Source organism: Elephantulus edwardii, unplaced genomic scaffold, assembly GCF_000299155.1.
Source record: "Elephantulus edwardii isolate Elephantulus edwardi_28Jun2011 unplaced genomic scaffold, EleEdw1.0 scaffold00029, whole genome shotgun sequence".
In the NCBI taxonomy this organism is placed as follows: domain Eukaryota; kingdom Metazoa; phylum Chordata; class Mammalia; order Macroscelidea; family Macroscelididae; genus Elephantulus; species Elephantulus edwardii.
This window is the reverse complement of record NW_006399779.1, coordinates 12,147,104-12,165,376: the sequence shown is the minus strand read 5'-3', so window position 1 is coordinate 12,165,376 and position 18,273 is coordinate 12,147,104. Positions and strand designations below refer to the sequence as shown.

General features: G+C 43.4%; 1 protein-coding gene across 1 annotated transcript in view; it reads left to right on the top strand.

Annotated features, from left to right (window-relative positions):
• Positions 1-5,663: 5,663 nt before the first annotated feature.
• LMO2 (LIM domain only 2 (rhombotin-like 1)) overlaps positions 5,664-18,273 on the top strand; it is a 39,722-nt gene continuing 27,112 nt past the window's right edge. The window contains exon 1 of the mRNA XM_006883787.1: positions 5,664-5,682. Within this exon, the coding sequence (XP_006883849.1) occupies positions 5,664-5,682 (19 nt within the window). The remainder of the gene's footprint in view (positions 5,683-18,273) is intronic.

The following is an 18,273-nucleotide window of genomic DNA, read 5'->3' as shown; positions in this document are numbered from 1 at the left end:
TTGACACAACTTGGTGAGCACATCCAGGGCAGCATCTGTTAGCTGAAATATGTCAATCGATAGGCTCTATTTTTACGTTTTTGGTGACGTCTTTTGATGAGCATAGGCATTTAATTTTCAGGAGGTTTCAGTTACCTAGTTTACTGTCTGATGTTTGTGTAGTTTTAGTTGTTTGGCCATCTGTTTATGCCATAAATTAGGGTTCTCAGGTATGCCCTCATGTTTTTGTCAATGAACTTCATAATTTATATTTTACGTTTAGGTCTTTGATCCATATTGAGTTAGTTTTTGTGTAGGGGAGGAGGTATGTATGGGTTGTGTTTCATTTTCCTGCAAATGTTAGTGTTGTTAGTGCTGTCGAGTTGAGTACAACTCATAGTGACCCTATGAACAATGGATCTGAACCCTGCCCTATCCTGTGCCATCCTTATCATTTCTGATATTCTGTGCCATTGTTACAGTCACATGTCAATCTGTCTTGTTGAGGGTCGTCCTCCCTTTCTCTGACTCTACCTTTCCAAACATGATGTCCTTTTCCTAAAAACATGTTCAAAGTACGTGAGATGAAGCATCACCATCCTCGTCTCCAAGGAGTGCCCTGGTTGCCCTTTCTCCAAAACCACACTTCTTTTTCTCTTGGCAATCCATGGGATATTCAGTAGTATTCTCCAGCACCACAAACTCAAAGGCATCAATTCTTCCTCTGTAATCGTTACTCGTTTTCTAACTTTCAGAGGCATAAAAAGTTCTTGAAATTACCATGGCTTGAATCAGGTCCACCTTAGTGTTTAAAATGACATCATTACTCCTTAGCACTTTGGAGAGGTCTTTGAGAGCAGATTTTTCTCAATGTAACACATCTTCTGATCTCTTGGCTGCTGGTGCCGAGGCTGTTGATTGTGTATCCAAGCAAGATTAAATCATCGACAACTTTAATCTTTTATGCAAATGAATATCCAATTTTGCTGGCATTAATGTAGCCAGGGCACTCCTTTCAGGCAACAATGGTGGTTCATTTCACACACTTTGGGCATGTTGTTAGGAAGTACCAGTTCTTAGAAAAAGACATCAAGATTGTAAAAGTGGAGTCAGTGAAAGACAGGAAGACCTTCAAGGAGATGGATTGACACAGTGACTGTGACAATGGACTCACATATATCAGAGGCGGTGTTTTTCAGAGGGTCATTATGAGTTGTAGTCAACTTGACAGTACCCAACAACAGCACGATTTATTGAAGATGCTGTCTCTTCACCATTAAATGATCTTTGACTCTTTGTTGAAGATTAGCTGTCCATGGGTGGATGAATTTACTTCTCATTTCTCAATTCTGCTCCATATCAGATTACCCTGGCTGTCCAATGGGTTTAGAAATTGGGAAGGATGAGATCACCTACTTTGTTCTTTTACTTCAACAGTATTTTACTTATTTCAGGGCTTTTTCCTTTCTATATAAAGTTGTATGTGTGTATATGTGTGTGGTGTGCTTCATTGAATCAGAACTGATTCATAGCTGGCTATAGAGTGAGTTTTCAGAGGCAGAAAATCACACGGGAGGAGACTGCCTATCTTTTTTCAGCAGAGCTGCTGGTGAATTTAAATCACACACTTTTAGGTTGGCAGAGTACTGCCTTACCACTAAGCCACCCAAGCTCCCTATGTATAAAGTTGATAACTAGTTTTCTCATTTTGTTACAAAGCCTTGTTGGTATTTGGCTCGAGATTGCATTATTTGTATAGATTGCTTTGGGTAGTACTTCATTTTTATAGTACTAAGTCTTCCCATCCTTGAGCAAGGATTGTTATTGTTGTGTGCTGCCAGGTCAGAATCGGCTCTTAGCTGACCCTCCAGTGGATTTGCAGAGGCAATAAATCACACAAGGGGAGATTTCCCACCCAGCCTTCTCTAGCAGAGTAGCTGATCGATTTGAACTGTGTGCCTGTGAGATTAAAGCACAGCTTCTTACCACTAGGCCTCTAGAATGGATTTTCAATTACATGGTCTCTTTTGGTTTGGGCTTCAGTTTTTATTTTTAGAGCAGTATCTTTTCTTATTAGATGCATTCCTAAGTAGCAAAGTAGACTGGCCAGGGTGGGAGGGGGGAAATTATGCAATAATGAAGGATTTTTTTTTTAAGTGAACCGAGGAGATAGGGTGGAAAATGTCTAACAATTAATAAATGAAAATCCAACTTTTCTGTAAACTTTCATTAAAATCACAATAAAAAAATTTTAGAAAAAGAAGTTTCCACCCTCAATGAGATGGATTGACCTGGTTACTGGGTGGCACAGTGATGATGAGGATGGCACAGAGCTAACATCTGTTGTTCATAGGGTCACTACGAGTCGTACTCAATTTATCAGCATATTAAAACAAGAGTCAGGGATGGGTTGGAGGGAAGGGAAGAGGGGACGTTTTCTTGCTCAGAGGACACTGCATTTTGATTTCAAATTTTTTTATTACCTTTCATGAACAGCAATAACTTCCTTTTCCCCTTCCCTCCTGCCCTTGAAAACTTCTAAGAAACTTTGGTCTTTCTTTATTACTTCTCAGTCACTGCCACTGAGTTGACTCTGACTCGTTGTAAATTTCCACTGGGTTTCTGAGGCGATAAGTCTTAACAGGGGAAGACTGCCCATACTTCTCCCATGGGCTCACTGGTGGCTTCAATCTGAGAGAGACATGCATCCTTTCAGTTAGCACACGTTGCCCTATGGACTACGCCACCAGAGCTTCTAGTCTAGATATTTTGTATATCAGGTATCGTACAATACCCGTCCTTTCTTTCTTTGACTTACTGCACTTTGTGTAATATTTTCAGTGTTTCAGCATGCTTTAAGGTATGTCAGAACATCATTTCTCTTTCTGACTAAATAACTCCATTTTACATATTCACCACATTTTAGTTATCCATCCATCTATCCATCCATCCATCCATCTCGTAAGGGGCATTTGAGTTGTTTCCACTGTTTTTCTATAGTGAATAGTGCAGCAGTGAGTATTTATGTACAGGTACCTATTTATGTTTATATTTTCAAGTCTTTTGGGGGTATATACTCAGAAGTCAAATTGCTGGGTCATAAAGTAATTTAATGCTATTCCTTTTTAAGGAGCCACCACACTCACCCCACAGTCAATGTACCACTTTACATTCCCACCAGCAGTGGTAAAGAACCCCATTTCTCCAAATCCTCACTTTTGTTTTTATTTTTTCTTCTTCTGAAAATAGTATTTCTAGTGGAAATAAAAGGAGCTCCCAGGCAGTGCAACAACTAAGAACTTGGCTGCTAATCTGAAAGGTTGATAGTTCAAGCCCAGATAGTAGTTTTGTAGAAGAAAGCCATGAAGATATACACCGATAAAGACTGCAGCCTCGAAAACTCAAGGAGCAGTTCTTTGTCACTTATGGTCAACTTGAGTCGTAACTCTTAAATAGACTTGAGGACACCTAACAAACCAACAACAGAGGTGAAATGAAATCTCTTTGTGGGTTTTTATTTGCTTTTACCTAGAGACTAGTGAACTTTATCTTTTCATATCCTTTTTAAAAAATTTATAATAATTTTAATGAACATTTACAGAGATTTTGGATTTCCATTCATTCATTGCTGCACTTCTCTCCCCCCCCCCCCCCCCCCGCCCAGTTCACTCCTCTCTTTGAAAAGTAAAAGAAAGACTCCCTCCCTGGTACACAATCCCCCCTGGACCCCTCCCACCGCCCCAAGTACATTCCACTATGCAACCTTAATTGTGGACTCTTGTGATAACCATAATACCCTATCATACATTGCTTTTAAATTATTCTCTCCCTTTTCTGTTTCAGTACAGTATACACAATTTACCCAGTTTTTCTCAGTCTTACCCCAATCCTGCTATCAGTCCCATTTTACAGCAGTGGCACCGTGCAGTATTTGTCCTTTTGCGACTGAGATATTTCACTCAGCATAATGTCCTCCAGGGTCACCCATTTTGAATAATATTGCATGAGTTCCTTGTTTTTCAATGCAGCGTAGTATTCCATTGTGTGAATATACCACAGCTTCTCTATCCATTCGTTTTTTGGTGAGCTTAATATACTTTTTTATTTGATGATATGTCTACTCAGTTCTTTGCCCATTTTTTAACTGCATTGTTTCTATTGTAGTTATTGAATTGCAGCAGTTGGGTAAACTCTGAGTTTAGCTTATCAGATGAGGCTGTGTTCTTAACTTTCACAAGCATAGCATAGTTTTAAAAGAAGAGGCTCAGGTCTTATAAAGGGGTTTGCACAGAGTTGAGGGAACACTGAATGCCTAGGGGTTAGAAGTGACACTGCCACCTAAAAGATATGTGGTTTGAATTCTCCAGACGCTCCACAGGAGAAAGATGAGAACTTTCTTCCTGTGTGATTTACAACCTCAGAGCCCTGGACTGTGAGTTGGTTCCAACTCAATGGCACATAACAACAACCACCACAGAATTGGGGGACAGTCCCAGGTAGAAATTCCAAAATAAAAGAAAAATTTCTCCTGGAGTTGAGAATAGATTATCGGGCTCAACCAATGCCACAAGCAGGGAGATACTGATGTTATTAGTTGACTAAGACTCATAGCGATCCTGTGAACAACAGATCTTAACTGTGCCCTATCCTGTGACATCCTCATCATGTCTGATATGTCCCTAGCCCATTGTTATAGTCACTGTGTGAGGGCAAAAGGGGGGACAAGGAGCATAAGGCCTCAGACTTGGATTGCCAAGGTCAGAGCCAAGGTTAGCCAGCAAAGGAAAGGTGATTTCCCAGGAAGCAAGGGACCTACATCCTCAAATACAATGTCTTCCTCCTTCTTGTGTGTGTCTTGGCACTCAGTTCAGGCCCTTTGTACTTGTAGATTCTAACGCTCAAAGCATTAACTAGCAAATTTCCCTGTGTGTTGGAAGGGAACCAGGAGGACAGAGGTGGTCTGTCATAGCTCAGAGGTCGCATCAAAATATTTTCTCAGCCGAGTGTCCCCAGTGGGCCACACAAGACCTGGAGGAATCATTGGCGGATTTAAGGTACACGCAGGATAACAGACCATGGGAATTAGAAGAGGAAAGAGAACAGTCCATCATAAAAGGGAGGGGGGGGGTGAGAGACTCCCACTATGCCATTTCCTGTTGTCCTTCCTCAGCCCTGCCCCACACAGCCTGTGCCTGGGCAGGACCTGGCTGTGGCCAGGGGTTTGGGCATCTCCTGACAGCTCCTCATAATGAACACTGTCTTTCTCTAGGCAGCTAGAGTTTCAGTAATAAGACACTCAGAGTTAGTTATGACACTCAAGTTAAAAGCCTCTTGTGTAAGAAGGAAGTATCTTTTTTATGTCTTCATAAAACTGCCCAGACCACTTACCCCTGCTGCGGAAATGGTGATGCTGAGGACAGTGGAGAGAAAGGAGCATCTGACCTGAACTGGAGGCCAGAGACAGTCAGGGGAGTCATGCTCTCTTCTAGTCCAGAAAGGAGCCCTGGCTGTACCTTGGTTAAAGTACTCAGCAGCTACCCAAATGGTTGGCAGTTTGAACAGCCAGCTGCCCATGAAGAAAGATACAGCAAGCTTCTCCATAAAGTTGACACCCTTGGAAACTGCATGGGAAGGTCTACACTGTCCAATAGGGAACTCTGGTGGCCTGGTGGACAAGGAATTACATGGCCAACACAAAGACAGGTAAGTGGAACCCACCAGTTCCTCCACTGGGCAATCTCCTCCCATGCATTTACAGCTTGTGAAAAACCATAGAATGATCAGCTATGGGTTGGTTTCAAGTTGATACCATGTAACAACAGCAACTCTGCCCTATAAGGTCACTATGAGTTGGAATTCGACTCAATGGCACTAAGTTTTAGGTTCTCAAATTTGCCTTTCTGCTTGCTATGCCCAAGTTAAAACTGACTGAAAAGACCACGGCCGGAATCAGGTACACCTTAGTCCTCAAACTGACATCATTGCTCCTCAATAATTTGGAGAGATCTCTGACTACCGACTTTCTTAGTCTCCTGATCTGACTGTGGGTACCAAGTAAGATGAGGTCATTGACAATTTCAATCTTTTTTTCATCTATCATGATTTATCAGTCCAGTGGCAAGGAATTTGTTTTCTTGACTCTGAGATACAAATCTATATTGAAGACTGCAGTATTTAACCTTATAGTCCTCCTCACTTTCAACAAGCAAGGTTGTGTCATCTGCATAACAAAAGTTATTGATGAGTCTTCCTATAATCTTGATGCCAAATTCCTCTTCAAAGAGTCCAGTTTCTTGAATATTTTTCTCTGCCTACATAAAAAGTAGGTGTAGAGAAAGGATACAACCCTGATGCACACCTTGCCTAATTTTAAACCATGTAGTGTTCCTTTGCTCTGTTCACACAGTAGTTTCTTGGTCTAAACACCGCTTTCTTGTAAGCATAATTAAGTGTTCTGGGATTCTCATTCTTCACAGGCTTTGCATTGTGGTGTTGGAGAAGAGTACTGCATATCCCATGAACTACCAAAAGAGTAAACAGATACGTCTTAGAGAAGCTGCAGCCAGAGTGATAAAGCTTCATCTTTACATACTTTGGGCACGTTGCTAGCAGAAGCTATTCCTTTCCCCCCCCAAACATTTAGGTAGGATATTATTTTCCATGTACTTTTTTTCAAAGAAAATTTTTCGTTGTGTTTTGGTGAAAATTTACACAGCAAGTTTGGTTCACTTCTAACAATTGCCACAGAATTAACCAATGATATTAATTACATTTTCCACATTGTGTCAGCGTTCTCATTAATTGTGTTCTGGAGGCTATTCCTTGGAAAGGTAGGAGAAGAAGAGGCAGACCCTCCACCAGGTGAATTGACACAGTGGCTGCATCAGTGAGCTTGAGGATGTTAGAGATTGTGAAGGTGGCACAGGATCGGTCGGGTTTCAGGTCTGCTGTTCATGGGGTTGCTATGAGTTGTACTTTACTCAACACACCCAAGCCCACATAAAGCAACAGATGAGTTGCCGGAGGAGAAAGACATTCTTAAGAGGAAAATGTCAAACCAAAAGGGAAACATCATTAAAAATTGGGAACAGGTTGTCAGGCTCCATCCATGCTACAAACAGAAAAGACAGCAAGTCCGGCAATGAAGCCCTGGAGAGTGTCCCCAAGACGAATCCTCTCTCCAGCCCTGATCTCCAGCCTTAATGTCCCCTGTAGGGGATGCCAAATGTAGTTGCCCTGAACTCTCCAGGTTTTGAAAATTCCAAGTTTCTACCACCACCTGAGACTGCATGATAACACATGATTAAACTGAAAGGCATTTTGAAAAAACCCTTGTAGAAAGAAAAACATCCAAAACCACTTTAGCTTGCCTTTGGCGAAGGCCATCTGAACACACCAGAAACACAGCCCAATATCTTCTGTAGAGTGCCACTTTACAGATAACCCCAAAAGGGCTCCGGACTTCCTGCTTGTTAAAACAACAACTACAGTAGCAGGAATTGAGACCTCAAGCCCAGCAGGGTAGAATGAGGAAGGAAACAGCCTGGTAAATGACTATTTCCCCCAACGTGCCTTGTTCTTTCTAGATAGAGTACCAGAGCCAAGTGGTGACAGTGGGATAGTTTGATTGATCAAATGTCAAAAGATATCTTTTCCTTTCAAAGCTAGTCAAATTTCCATCTTCTTTGAAGTCTAGGGTAAGCAATAAGATCCCTTGGAGAGTTACTCGTCTACCTTTGCAAATAATTAGGTCCATTTGACTGACACAAGACGTCTTTATGAAGTTGCAGGGTAAATTATCTCAGATCTAGCAATAAAGAAAGTTGTGTGATTGTAGTGTTCCATCCTTCAGAAGATCTGCTCCTTTTTAAAAAATTATTAAATTTTATTAATTTTAATGAACATTTGCAGAGATTTTGGGTTTTCATTCATTCATTGTTACACTATTTTCTCTACCCTACTCCCCAGTTTGTTCTTCTTCCCCCCACCCCCGCCAGAAAGTCTGTTTTAATTGTCTATTTGCCACAGTGCTGGTCAAAGCCAGTTCTGATTAAGCTCCTTTGTCAGTGTGCCCTTTGCCATTCCCTATCATTCCTCCCTGAGAGAGACTTCACCCTGATTCATAAGGAAAAGGGGACGGCGTATTCTCTTAGCTACTTCCTGCTGAAAAGGGACGCTGTGGGTTTCAGAGGGAAAATCTGCTCTTAATACCTTTGTCTTATTCCTTCCAATCAAAGGGCTCTCTGGGGGCCTAATCCACAGAATTGTACTGCGAACCCAAAGACAGTTCAAGCTGTATTGCAGGTCAAATTCACTAGTAGCTCTAAGAAAGAAAGATGGCCAACCTCTTCCTTTGCAATTTACAGCCTTGGAAACCCACTGGAGGACCAGCTATGAGTTGACTCTTATTAGTAACAGTGAGAAAGAGAAAGAGAGAGATGTAATAAAATCTCCCCTCCATTTCTTTCCTTCTATGCCCCCCCTTTTCTACTTTAGATCCAAGAACATTCCCAGTTCTGGATTCGCTTCCTGGAGTGAAAAGCAAGGCTGGCTTCCTACCCACTTCCTCTTCCAGGCAGACACATAGGGAGCTCCTTAATGAGAACCGCCACTCGTAAGCGCCCATGATGATCTCAGGCTCTCAAGGTCTAGCAGGAGAAAAGGTTTAGTTTGATGTGGTTAAGGAAGCCATCACCACATCTTCATACTCTCAGCCCCAAACCACTCTCCTGCTCGTCACTCTCACTTTCCATTTCTCTGGATTCTCTTTCATCTAATTACCACCGACCTGCACACTCCCCACAAAGGAGGGTGAGTGGTACGCTTCCTCTCCTGTTTGAACTGCTGACTGCTGTGGCTAATACACCCTAGTCCGGGCCCAATCAGGGAACAGGAGAAAACAGAAAGCAAGAGTGACTAGGACAGCCAGGACTGTTGTGACATGGTTTCCCTTAAGTGCCAGGAATAGAAAGGCAGACTTCCGACCAGCAGAAGCCCCTGTGCAAACCACCAGACCACACTGCCAGATAAGAGAAATGTTAGATTGTGTCATACTTCCTTCATCAGCCCCACTTTCTGAAAATGGCCCTGAGTTTCAGAGAGCCTCGCCTGCATCCCAAGACTCTGAGAAGGCTGAAGGAGGAATCAAGGTGCTAGGTAGGCATCTTGCTTTTTGGGTGTAACTTTGCTTTCCACCACAGAAGCCAAGGAAAGATCAAGAAAGGAGATTGTTGTTATCATGTGCCATTGAGTCAGAACCGACTCATAGCTCACTCTCTGGTAGGTTTTCAGAGCCTGTAAGTTGTACAGGAGGAAACTGTCCACCTTTCTCCCATGAAGTTGCTGGTGAATTCAAACTCGCTGTCTTTGGGTTGTTAGCACAACTCTTTAACCTCTAGGCCTCCAGAGCTCCCTCACAGAACAATAGTCCTGATCTAACTTTCTGCTTTCCATGCATGAGAGAAAGAAATGTGAACCGGACAGGAACAGGCCTTGAGAAAAGTAAAGCATCCTGGGACTTTCAACTCCTATGCATTCATGTACTGAGCATGGTACTACGTGCCAGTGCCTGGCCCAGCACACGGAGAAAGGAATAAGACATCTCCTTGCAAAATAGGGGCAGGGCCGAGGGCTTGCAAGGGAGTCTGAATCAGACTCAGCTTCCTCTAGATTCCTCCTCTGTGCTCGCCACCACAATCATCATCATGGAAATAATTCATCCTGACTCTCTCCACGCAGCCTCGGCAGGTGCCAGGGTTGTCAGCCCCTGCAAGAAGAGTGACAGCCAGAGTGTTGACAGGCTCCTAATTGGAAGGTAGGAGGTGCTGCCAGGGATCAGCTATAAAAGGCACCTGTGGACCAGGGTGGGCTGTGAGTGTGTGGAGGAGACTCGGAGGTGAAGCCTGGTGAGTTGTCACCCTGGGGTAGGGCCTGGCCCGGTCGACAGATGATTCACACAGCAGAAGGCAGCTGACAGACGTGGCTGTGGGAGCAGCCGCTCTGGGCCAAGAGATGAGTGGATGGCAGCAACAGCGTGCCAGCCACGGTGTTAGCCGTCAGGGAGCTCGTTAAGGGGGTGGAACAAGGAAAAGAGAGCCTTGCAGTGGTCCCAAAGCCCAGAGTCATTGAGGCAGGGTTGGGAGAGTGGTTGAGAAAGCTTAGGTGACAAGGGAACTGAGGGACAGAAGAACCCTTAGACTAAGCCAATAAAAGGAATCAAGTATTTGTGAATGACTTCTGCATGCCTGTAACTGCGCCAGGCCTTGGGGTGCTCTGAAGAAGAATCGTGTGGGAAGACTTTGCATCTAATGAAGGGAAATTAAATCCATCCACTGAAATTACAGCTAGCTGAGAAAATCTTGCACGTGCAACATAATACAGACACTTGTTCAAGCTTTCTTTCCCTGGGCTCATTCATTTACTGACGAGCCCTGCAAAGTGGAGGCATTATTTCTAAATGGCTGACGGAGGTGCTGTGCAGAGACTCTGAGAGGCTGCATTCCTTATCTGTGTCCCGCCAGCAAGTGGCCAAGCTGGGGTTCAAACCCAGGACTGTGTAAACCTGTAACCTTTCTCTCACACCTTGTAGCTGCCTTTGATTGGGATAAAGCAGTGTTGCAAGAAGTCCCTACATGATGCAAAGCATTAACATATTTGGCTGCTAACCAGAAGTTTGGAGGTTCAAGTTTTCCCAGAGACTGAAGAAAGACCTGGCAATCTAGTTCCAAAAGTCAGCCAGTAGAAGCCCTGGGGAAGATACTCCTGGTGATGCATGTGAGGTCACCATGAGTCAACTCAACCGCACTGGTTGCTCTGTTGTGACAATGGGCAAGAGGAACGTCAATATTGGTTAGTGGTGCAGAGAAGTTAAGAAGATCCCTTTCCTCAGGAGAAGGAGCTACGTGTGCACAGAGTCAAGGGGAGCGTCTCCAAATAGAAGAATCTAGGAGGAAGCAGTTCAGTGCTGTAGATCATGAGCTTTCTCCAGGTTCTAATTTAGGATCTGGGGCGGCTCTTGCCATATTGCACAGACGACTTCCCCTGAAGGTGTGGAGTTCCACACAGCGCACATCTGGAAAAGCGTTTACTGTATGGGCAGAGGCTCGCCCCTATCAGATAGACACCTCAAGTTGACTATCTCATCCCTCCAAACCCAGGGTTTGCAAACCACTCAGAGGGCTGCAACTGGACATGCTCAGACATGAGAAAGGAACGCCCCCTCAGTCTTAGAGTGGGCTGTGCTGTCCCCAAGGGTTTGGAGGTGGGTGTCTTCCGAGGGACGGGGTGGCCCAGGCACCAGTGCTAAGAAGAAGGAACAGGTCCCAAGCAGGGCAATTAGACAAGGCATCTGCAGGGAAGCAGATGATCTGATCGAAGAAGCCACCAGGATTACATCAGCTGTGGGTGAGTAGGCTTGATTAATTCTCTGATGAACGAGTGTTAGGAGGGAACTTTGTTCCTCTTCTTTAAGGCACCAGAGAAGTGGTAATTAAATTTGTCTTTAAAAACAAAATCATACTGCAGGGCTTTTGAGCTTCCCCCACAGTGCTCTGGGCACACTGGCTTCCCTCTTCCAGCCAGGAAGAGCTCTATTCTTAGGCTGTGGTTTGGAGAGGCCCCACCGCGAGGCAGGCCCTGCTGCGAGCAGTTGCTAATATCTTAGGGAACTGTTAATTTGCCCATCTAATTTGTTCCCCTACACCAGCCACAAAGGGAGATCACTCAATTATTTTGATCCTAAAGAGAGGCTGGTGTTTATCACCATCTTCCCAGCAACTCTGTGTGTGTATGTGAGTGTATGTGTGTTTGCACAAGGACATTATGCAATGAGGAGGTGGGGACACTGGCATTGCCAAAGACATTCCAACTCTGAAATAAGGGCAAGGATCATAATGGAGGGCCTTGGAGAAGCCTTGGCTCTCTAGGAAGTTGTAGCTTGAAAGATGTCTTCAAAAGACCAAAGTGGAAGACGGTAGTGACTGCCCTTTCCTACAGCCATGTAGAAACAATATGAAGGAGGGGAAACTGGGAGTATCTATTCCATGCCTTTGAATTGTGGGATTGGTGAAAATTATTGAGCATCCCATGGACTGTCAAAAGAACAAACAAGTCTGGAAGAAGTGCCCCCAAGGTGTTCCTGAGACGTAAGGATGGGGAAATTTTATTTCACACACTTTCGGCATGTTGTAAGGAGGTGACCAGAGGAAGACCCTCCACAAGACACAGTGGCTTCGACAATGAACTTGAGCCTCGCATAGGTCAGGTGGGTGCTCAGGATCGAGCAAGCTTTCAACCTGTTGTCCATATATGCTCGCTATAATTTGTAGTCAAATCAGCAGTACTTAACAAAAGCACAATTCCATACCCTGTTGTCATAATGGGGTACATGCTGAGTTGCTAATAAAAACATTGGTGGTTCAAATCCACCACCACTTCCACAGGAGAAAGAGTAGGTAGTTTGCTCCTGCTGAGATTGACTGCCTTAGAAACCTGCTGGAGAGTAAGCCTGATTTGGACTCAGCTTGAGAGCTGTGGGTGCCTGTTCTGTGCCAAAGTGCTGTGCTTGGATTTTGCCTTTGTTCTAGTGACTTTTCATAGCAGCTTTCTGAAAAAATATTATACTTTTATTCCAGAAGGTCTTGCCTTAATGTTTCTGTTTAAAGAAAATTTTTATTTCTTTGGTTGACACAAAATAAATGCATCTTCTATAAAGCATTTTCTGATTTTATCAAGTGAAAATGGTTCTATTTTCCTTTGTATTCTCAAAGAATCATTGTAGATTTTAGGTAATTAACAACCTCAGCTTGCACATTGGTAGCATGAGGTAGCACAAGGTCATTATGGAGAAAAATGCTGTTCCACAGCACCTGGCATTCACCTAGTTCTTATTAGCTATTGTTAATAATAATAATAATAGTCATGTTTATTGTCATTACTTGCACTAGGTTGTAAGTTGCAATTCATAGGGGTTTTGTGGGACCATTATTTTAGAACCACGTGGCCAGAGCTTCCAGAAAGCTTTACAGAAGCAAGAATGGGGGGCCTTGAGCTCACATACTTCTGGTATATTATCAGGAGATAGCCAAGGTGTTATGTTATCCCCTGGAGGAGGGCATCATGCTTGGAGAAATAGAGTCACTAAAAGGGAGAAAGACCTCCAGGAGATGGACAGGCCCAGTGACTGCAACAATGGCTTAAACACAGCAGAGGTTGTGAGGATGCTGTAGGCTAGCACAGGGCTTCATTCTGCTTTTAAGAGAATCACTATGAGTTGGCATTGACACAGTGGCATTTGACAACAACAATACCAATACCTATGTGCAGAGACAGGATCTACTTTGTTAATCGTCTTATGCCTAGTTCCTAGCAGTACATGGCATGCTGCAAGCACTCCATTTCTAGCTGGCAAATGAGTAAGTGAATGGAGTCTTTCTCTCCTCCCTCCCTCCGTGAGTCCTTAATGGACTCATTTCTGTACCACTGCTGTTACCATTTTGTCTAGCACAAGGTGTTCAGTGACTGTAGAGTAAATAACAGGCATAGGAGTCCCTGGCACCCGGCATGGAGAGACTAGCCACATGCCTATCTCAGTGCTATAGACGGGCTGGAGGTTAGGTATCCCCTCCTGGGTTCAATAAATGTGCCCAAGTATCTTCATCCTTAGGTGGTAAGAGGGCACTCTGGCTGTGTAGTCCTCAGGGAGGTGAACGGCTAACTCAAAGGCCACATCTCTCTGGCAGCTCTAATCCAACAGTAGCTCCTCAGGAGAAAAACAGAAGATCTCTCACGTAAAATTTACACCCTGCGAAACTCGATGGAAGGTTCATTATCAGACAACAATGAGAACTTCTTGTTTGCTTCCTTATTATTTATCTACTTGACTGTAAACTTAACAGATCATAATGGGTTTTCGTTCAATCATTCCTACACCTTTTTAAGGACATTAATTACAATTTATTAATATAGGTAATAATTATAATATCCAATCAAACTTATTGAGTCTTACCTTTCTCTTCACCAAATTTATGTTTTTTTAATTTTTTTCCTCTCTTCTCATTTCGGTTTAGCCCTCCAATATTGATTCTGTGTGAAAACTTTTCCTTAGCTTTTTATATTAGCAGTTTTATACCATGATTGTCCTTTAGTGACTTCTGCATAATGTGTTCCAGACTCATCTATGTTGTGCAGTATTTCACAAAATTTTTATTGTTTTAGTGATACATCATCGTGTGAATGCACTACTTTTTTTTTTTTAACCACCATTTCTTTAGCTGTTCATCTACTTGTTAGGCATTTGGGTTGTTTCTAAGTCTTTGCTAATATAAATATTGCTGAAATAAACATGAATATATCAGTTTATGTTGTAGCTTTTATTGCTTCGAGATGATATCTTGTAGAAGGATTGATGGATCAAATGGTATTTCTATTCCCAACTTTCTAAGAAAAAAAACAAAAACTGCTTTCCATAGTGGTTGCACCACTTCACATTCCTACCAGTAATGTATAAGAGTTCGAATCTCTTCACACCTTCATCAGCACTTACTGTTCTCTGTCTTACTGAACATTGTTATTTTTGCTGAGGTGAGATGGTATCTCAGTATTGGTTTGGGCTTTTTTGTTGTTGTTTTTTTTCCTCTCAGTATTGTTTTGACGGCTATGAGTTTTTTAGTTTGAGATGGTGAGTACTTCATAAGTGGGAACCATGTTCTTGTTTATTTTTACCCCCGGCACAGTTCCTGAGAAATAGGAAATATTCAAATACACGGGGAGTACTACCCTTGTACTACAACAAGAGCAGTGTTCAACATGATATTATCTTTCAAATCTACTCTTCCTCAGAATCTCCCAATTTCTGTGTATTAAAGGACCCATTTACTCAGTCACAAAGGTAAAAACTCTGAGGGAGTTTTGCATCTTTACTGAGAAAAGGGCACAGTCTTTGTGGTCAGACCATTCTGGGTTTGACTGTTGGCTTTGGTACCTACGTAAGGTCCCTGGGTGCCACAGATGGTTTTGTATTTGGTTCCTGACCTAAAGATGAATGATCAGACCCATGTAACAGTTCTGTGGAAGACCCAATGATGAGCTTCTGTAAAGATTGTTGTTGTTTGTTGTTATTTGCCGTCGAGTCACTGTGACTTGTAATGACTCTATGTACAACAGCTCTGAACCCTGCTTTATCTTGTGCCAACTTTGCTATCTCTGACACACCTATCATTATTACCCCAGTCACTGAATCAATCCACCTCATAGTTGGTCTTCCTCTCTTTCTCTGTCCCTCCACCCTTCCGAGCAGGCCTCACGAGCCAGTTCTACTCTGTAACACACGGGTCATCATGAGTAAAACCAATTTAGTGGTAATAGATTTGGTTTTTCTGTCTTGTCGGACAGGTTGCTTACACTTCCTGAGCCTCATTTGCCCCTTTGTCAAATCAGCAGATTGTCTAAGGAGCCTGACTGCATTCCCAACAGTGAATTGATGCTGATACCCTCACTTCAGATACCCAGAGCACCCAGGATATCCTAACCATGATGGACATACATACTCACCCCTTCTGTCTCATCCCTCCTACTGTGCTACCTCAAAATCCATAGTAATGTGTCTTATTGAGTCCATATTGATCCCATTCAGCCTCTCCCACTTATTGGTTCTCACCAAGGCAAGCATTTCACAGCTTTATCAAGCCTCCCAGACTTGGGTACATCAATGGGACATCTGCCTGTCTCCTAAAACTCTGACAAAAAAAGCCAAAGTCAAGCCCCCCCCACCCCCAGCATGTTCAAGGCTACTAAACTCACTCATTTTAAACCTAGTGAAATGGTGAAACTAGCTAAACCCATTGTGGATAGACCAAAACAACCTATTTGTAAGAGGAGGACCTGAGGCATTTGCTGCACAAGGTGAAGGACTGCAGCCTTCAATACGGATTGAAGCTCAACATCAAGAAGACAAAGAGTCTCACCACTGGGCCAATTGGCAACATCATGATCGACAAAGAAGAGATCAAGATTGTTAACAAGCTTCAACTTGCTTAGCTCCACAAATACTTTTGGTACCAGCAGTCAGGAAACCAAAAAAGAAATTGCATTGGGAAAATCTACTGTGAGAGACCTTTCCAGAGTACTGAAGAGTAATGATGTCATTCTAAAGACTAAGGTGCACCTGATCCAGGTCTTGGTCTTTGCAATTACTTGCTATGCATCGGAGAGCTGGGCAATGACTAAGGATGATAGAAGAAATGATGCCTTTGAGTTGTGGTGCTGTAGAAGAATTCTGAATATACCATGGACTGCTACGTGAACAAACAGGTATGCCTGGAGAGGATGAAGCCAGGCTACTCCTTGGAGGCAAAGATTCTGAAGCTCCAATTGACATACTTTGGGTATGTTGCGAGGAGGGACCAGTCGTTGGAGAAGGACATCATGCTTGGAAGGGTGGAAGGACTACAATAGAGGAAGACCCTGGATAAGATGGATTGACTCAGTAACTGAAGTAGTGGGGGTAGGTGTGTCAAAGACAATGAAATTGGTTTAAGATAGAGCAGGGTTCAGAGCTGTTGTACACAGGGTCGCTATGAGCCGCAGGCAACTCAAAGCACATTATAACAACAACATCCAGCCACGTGGCAACGTCAGAGTCAATGGCTAGGAAAACCATTTTTAACAATAAATCCTTGACCCCACAGCCTGCGTTAAGTGTCCCAACCCTCCATAACCCCTTCCTTTTCCCACCTGAACACAATTTACAAAGAACTGGTGCCCAGAACCAGAATGAAGTATAAGCAGAACTCTGCTGGTCAACAGCAAAATTTCTGACATTGCATTTCCACCAATCTGCATGCAAAACAAACACCACCCTCCTCACCACTCAAAGGATGGTCTAGTCATGATGGAGCTAAAGGCTGGGTAATTCCAGACCTTCCCAAAAGAGATGGAAGCATAAACCTAACACCGTGCGGATCATCTCTTGGAAAAAGGTGAAAGAGATTCTAGAATACTGATGTTGGAAACCTACCAATATTCTACTGCCTGTAGGTATCTGTTCTCCACCATTTGGGGTTGAAGAATCAGCAGCCAGTCATAGTTGTAAGATACAGATGTCCTCCTTTATTACAAACAGACAGCCTCAAAAGCTACTGTAGAGCTTGAAAAAAAAATCTAAAAATGTTATTGTGGAGCTTTTTGCTTGTTATTATCTGGCTCTGCTTGATATGGCGGATGGCTGGGGCTTAGAACACAATGTCCTCTACTCTGTGCCAGGACACCTGGGCAATGTTGCATCCACTGCAGTGGTGTTGGAGCTATAGACGCTATTTGTTTGGAATATACTCTGTAAAACCATAGCCCAGACCTGTGACATTATCTCAAGCAGTCATTAAGATAAAAAAGAAAGTGGTCCTGTCCTTGTAGTTCTGCCTGGGCAAGCTTCACTACAGCTGTGATGCCCAGCGGGCAGCCCGGGACAGTTGAAGGGGCCCCTGGGCACTCCTCCTGCTGTATATATCTTGAGGACAGCCTTCCTGATATCAGTCTGTGCTCCATGACATGGATCTGACTCAAGAGTTGTGCTGGTCTGGTAGCCACTCACCACATCCCAAAAAGATGACCTTGAAAACTTTAATTTCGCCTCCTCCTTTATCTCTACCTTCCATTGGCCCAGGTATTAAATAAGCAATTAGAAGCCCCAGAGGGAATGCAAGAGCCCTGGTGGCACAATGATGAATGCATTCAGCTGCTAATTGAAAAGCCAGTCACTTGAACAAATCAGCTACTCCATGGGAGAAAGTCGTGGAAAGATTTACAGCTCTGGAATCTCTAGGGGGCTGTTTTACTTTGTCCTACAGGGTCACTCTCAACTGGAATCAACTTAGTCGAGTGCGTTTTGTTTGTCCCATTCCCCTACATAATACCTTTCCGATGTTCACTCTTCTGAGTCCCAAATACCTAGACCCACTCTCAGCAAACATTTCCAGCCACTCCCTGATTAGAATCCACTAGTTGCACTCCCCTGTTGGTGGTCATGAGCCATCTTTCCTCTCATTGTGCTAGCTATAAGATTGGCATTTGGGGCAAGAGGAATGGAATGAAAGGCTCACAAGACTGATTGTTAACCAGTTGCCATAGAGTCAATTGTGACTCCTGAGAACCGTGTGTGTATCAAAGGAGGGCTGTACACCACACAGTTTTTAAATGGCTGGGTTTTTAAGCAGTAGATTGCCAGGCCTTTCTTCTGAAGCACCTCTGGGTGAATTTGCACCTCCAGCTGCCAAGCACATTAACTATCTGTACCATCTG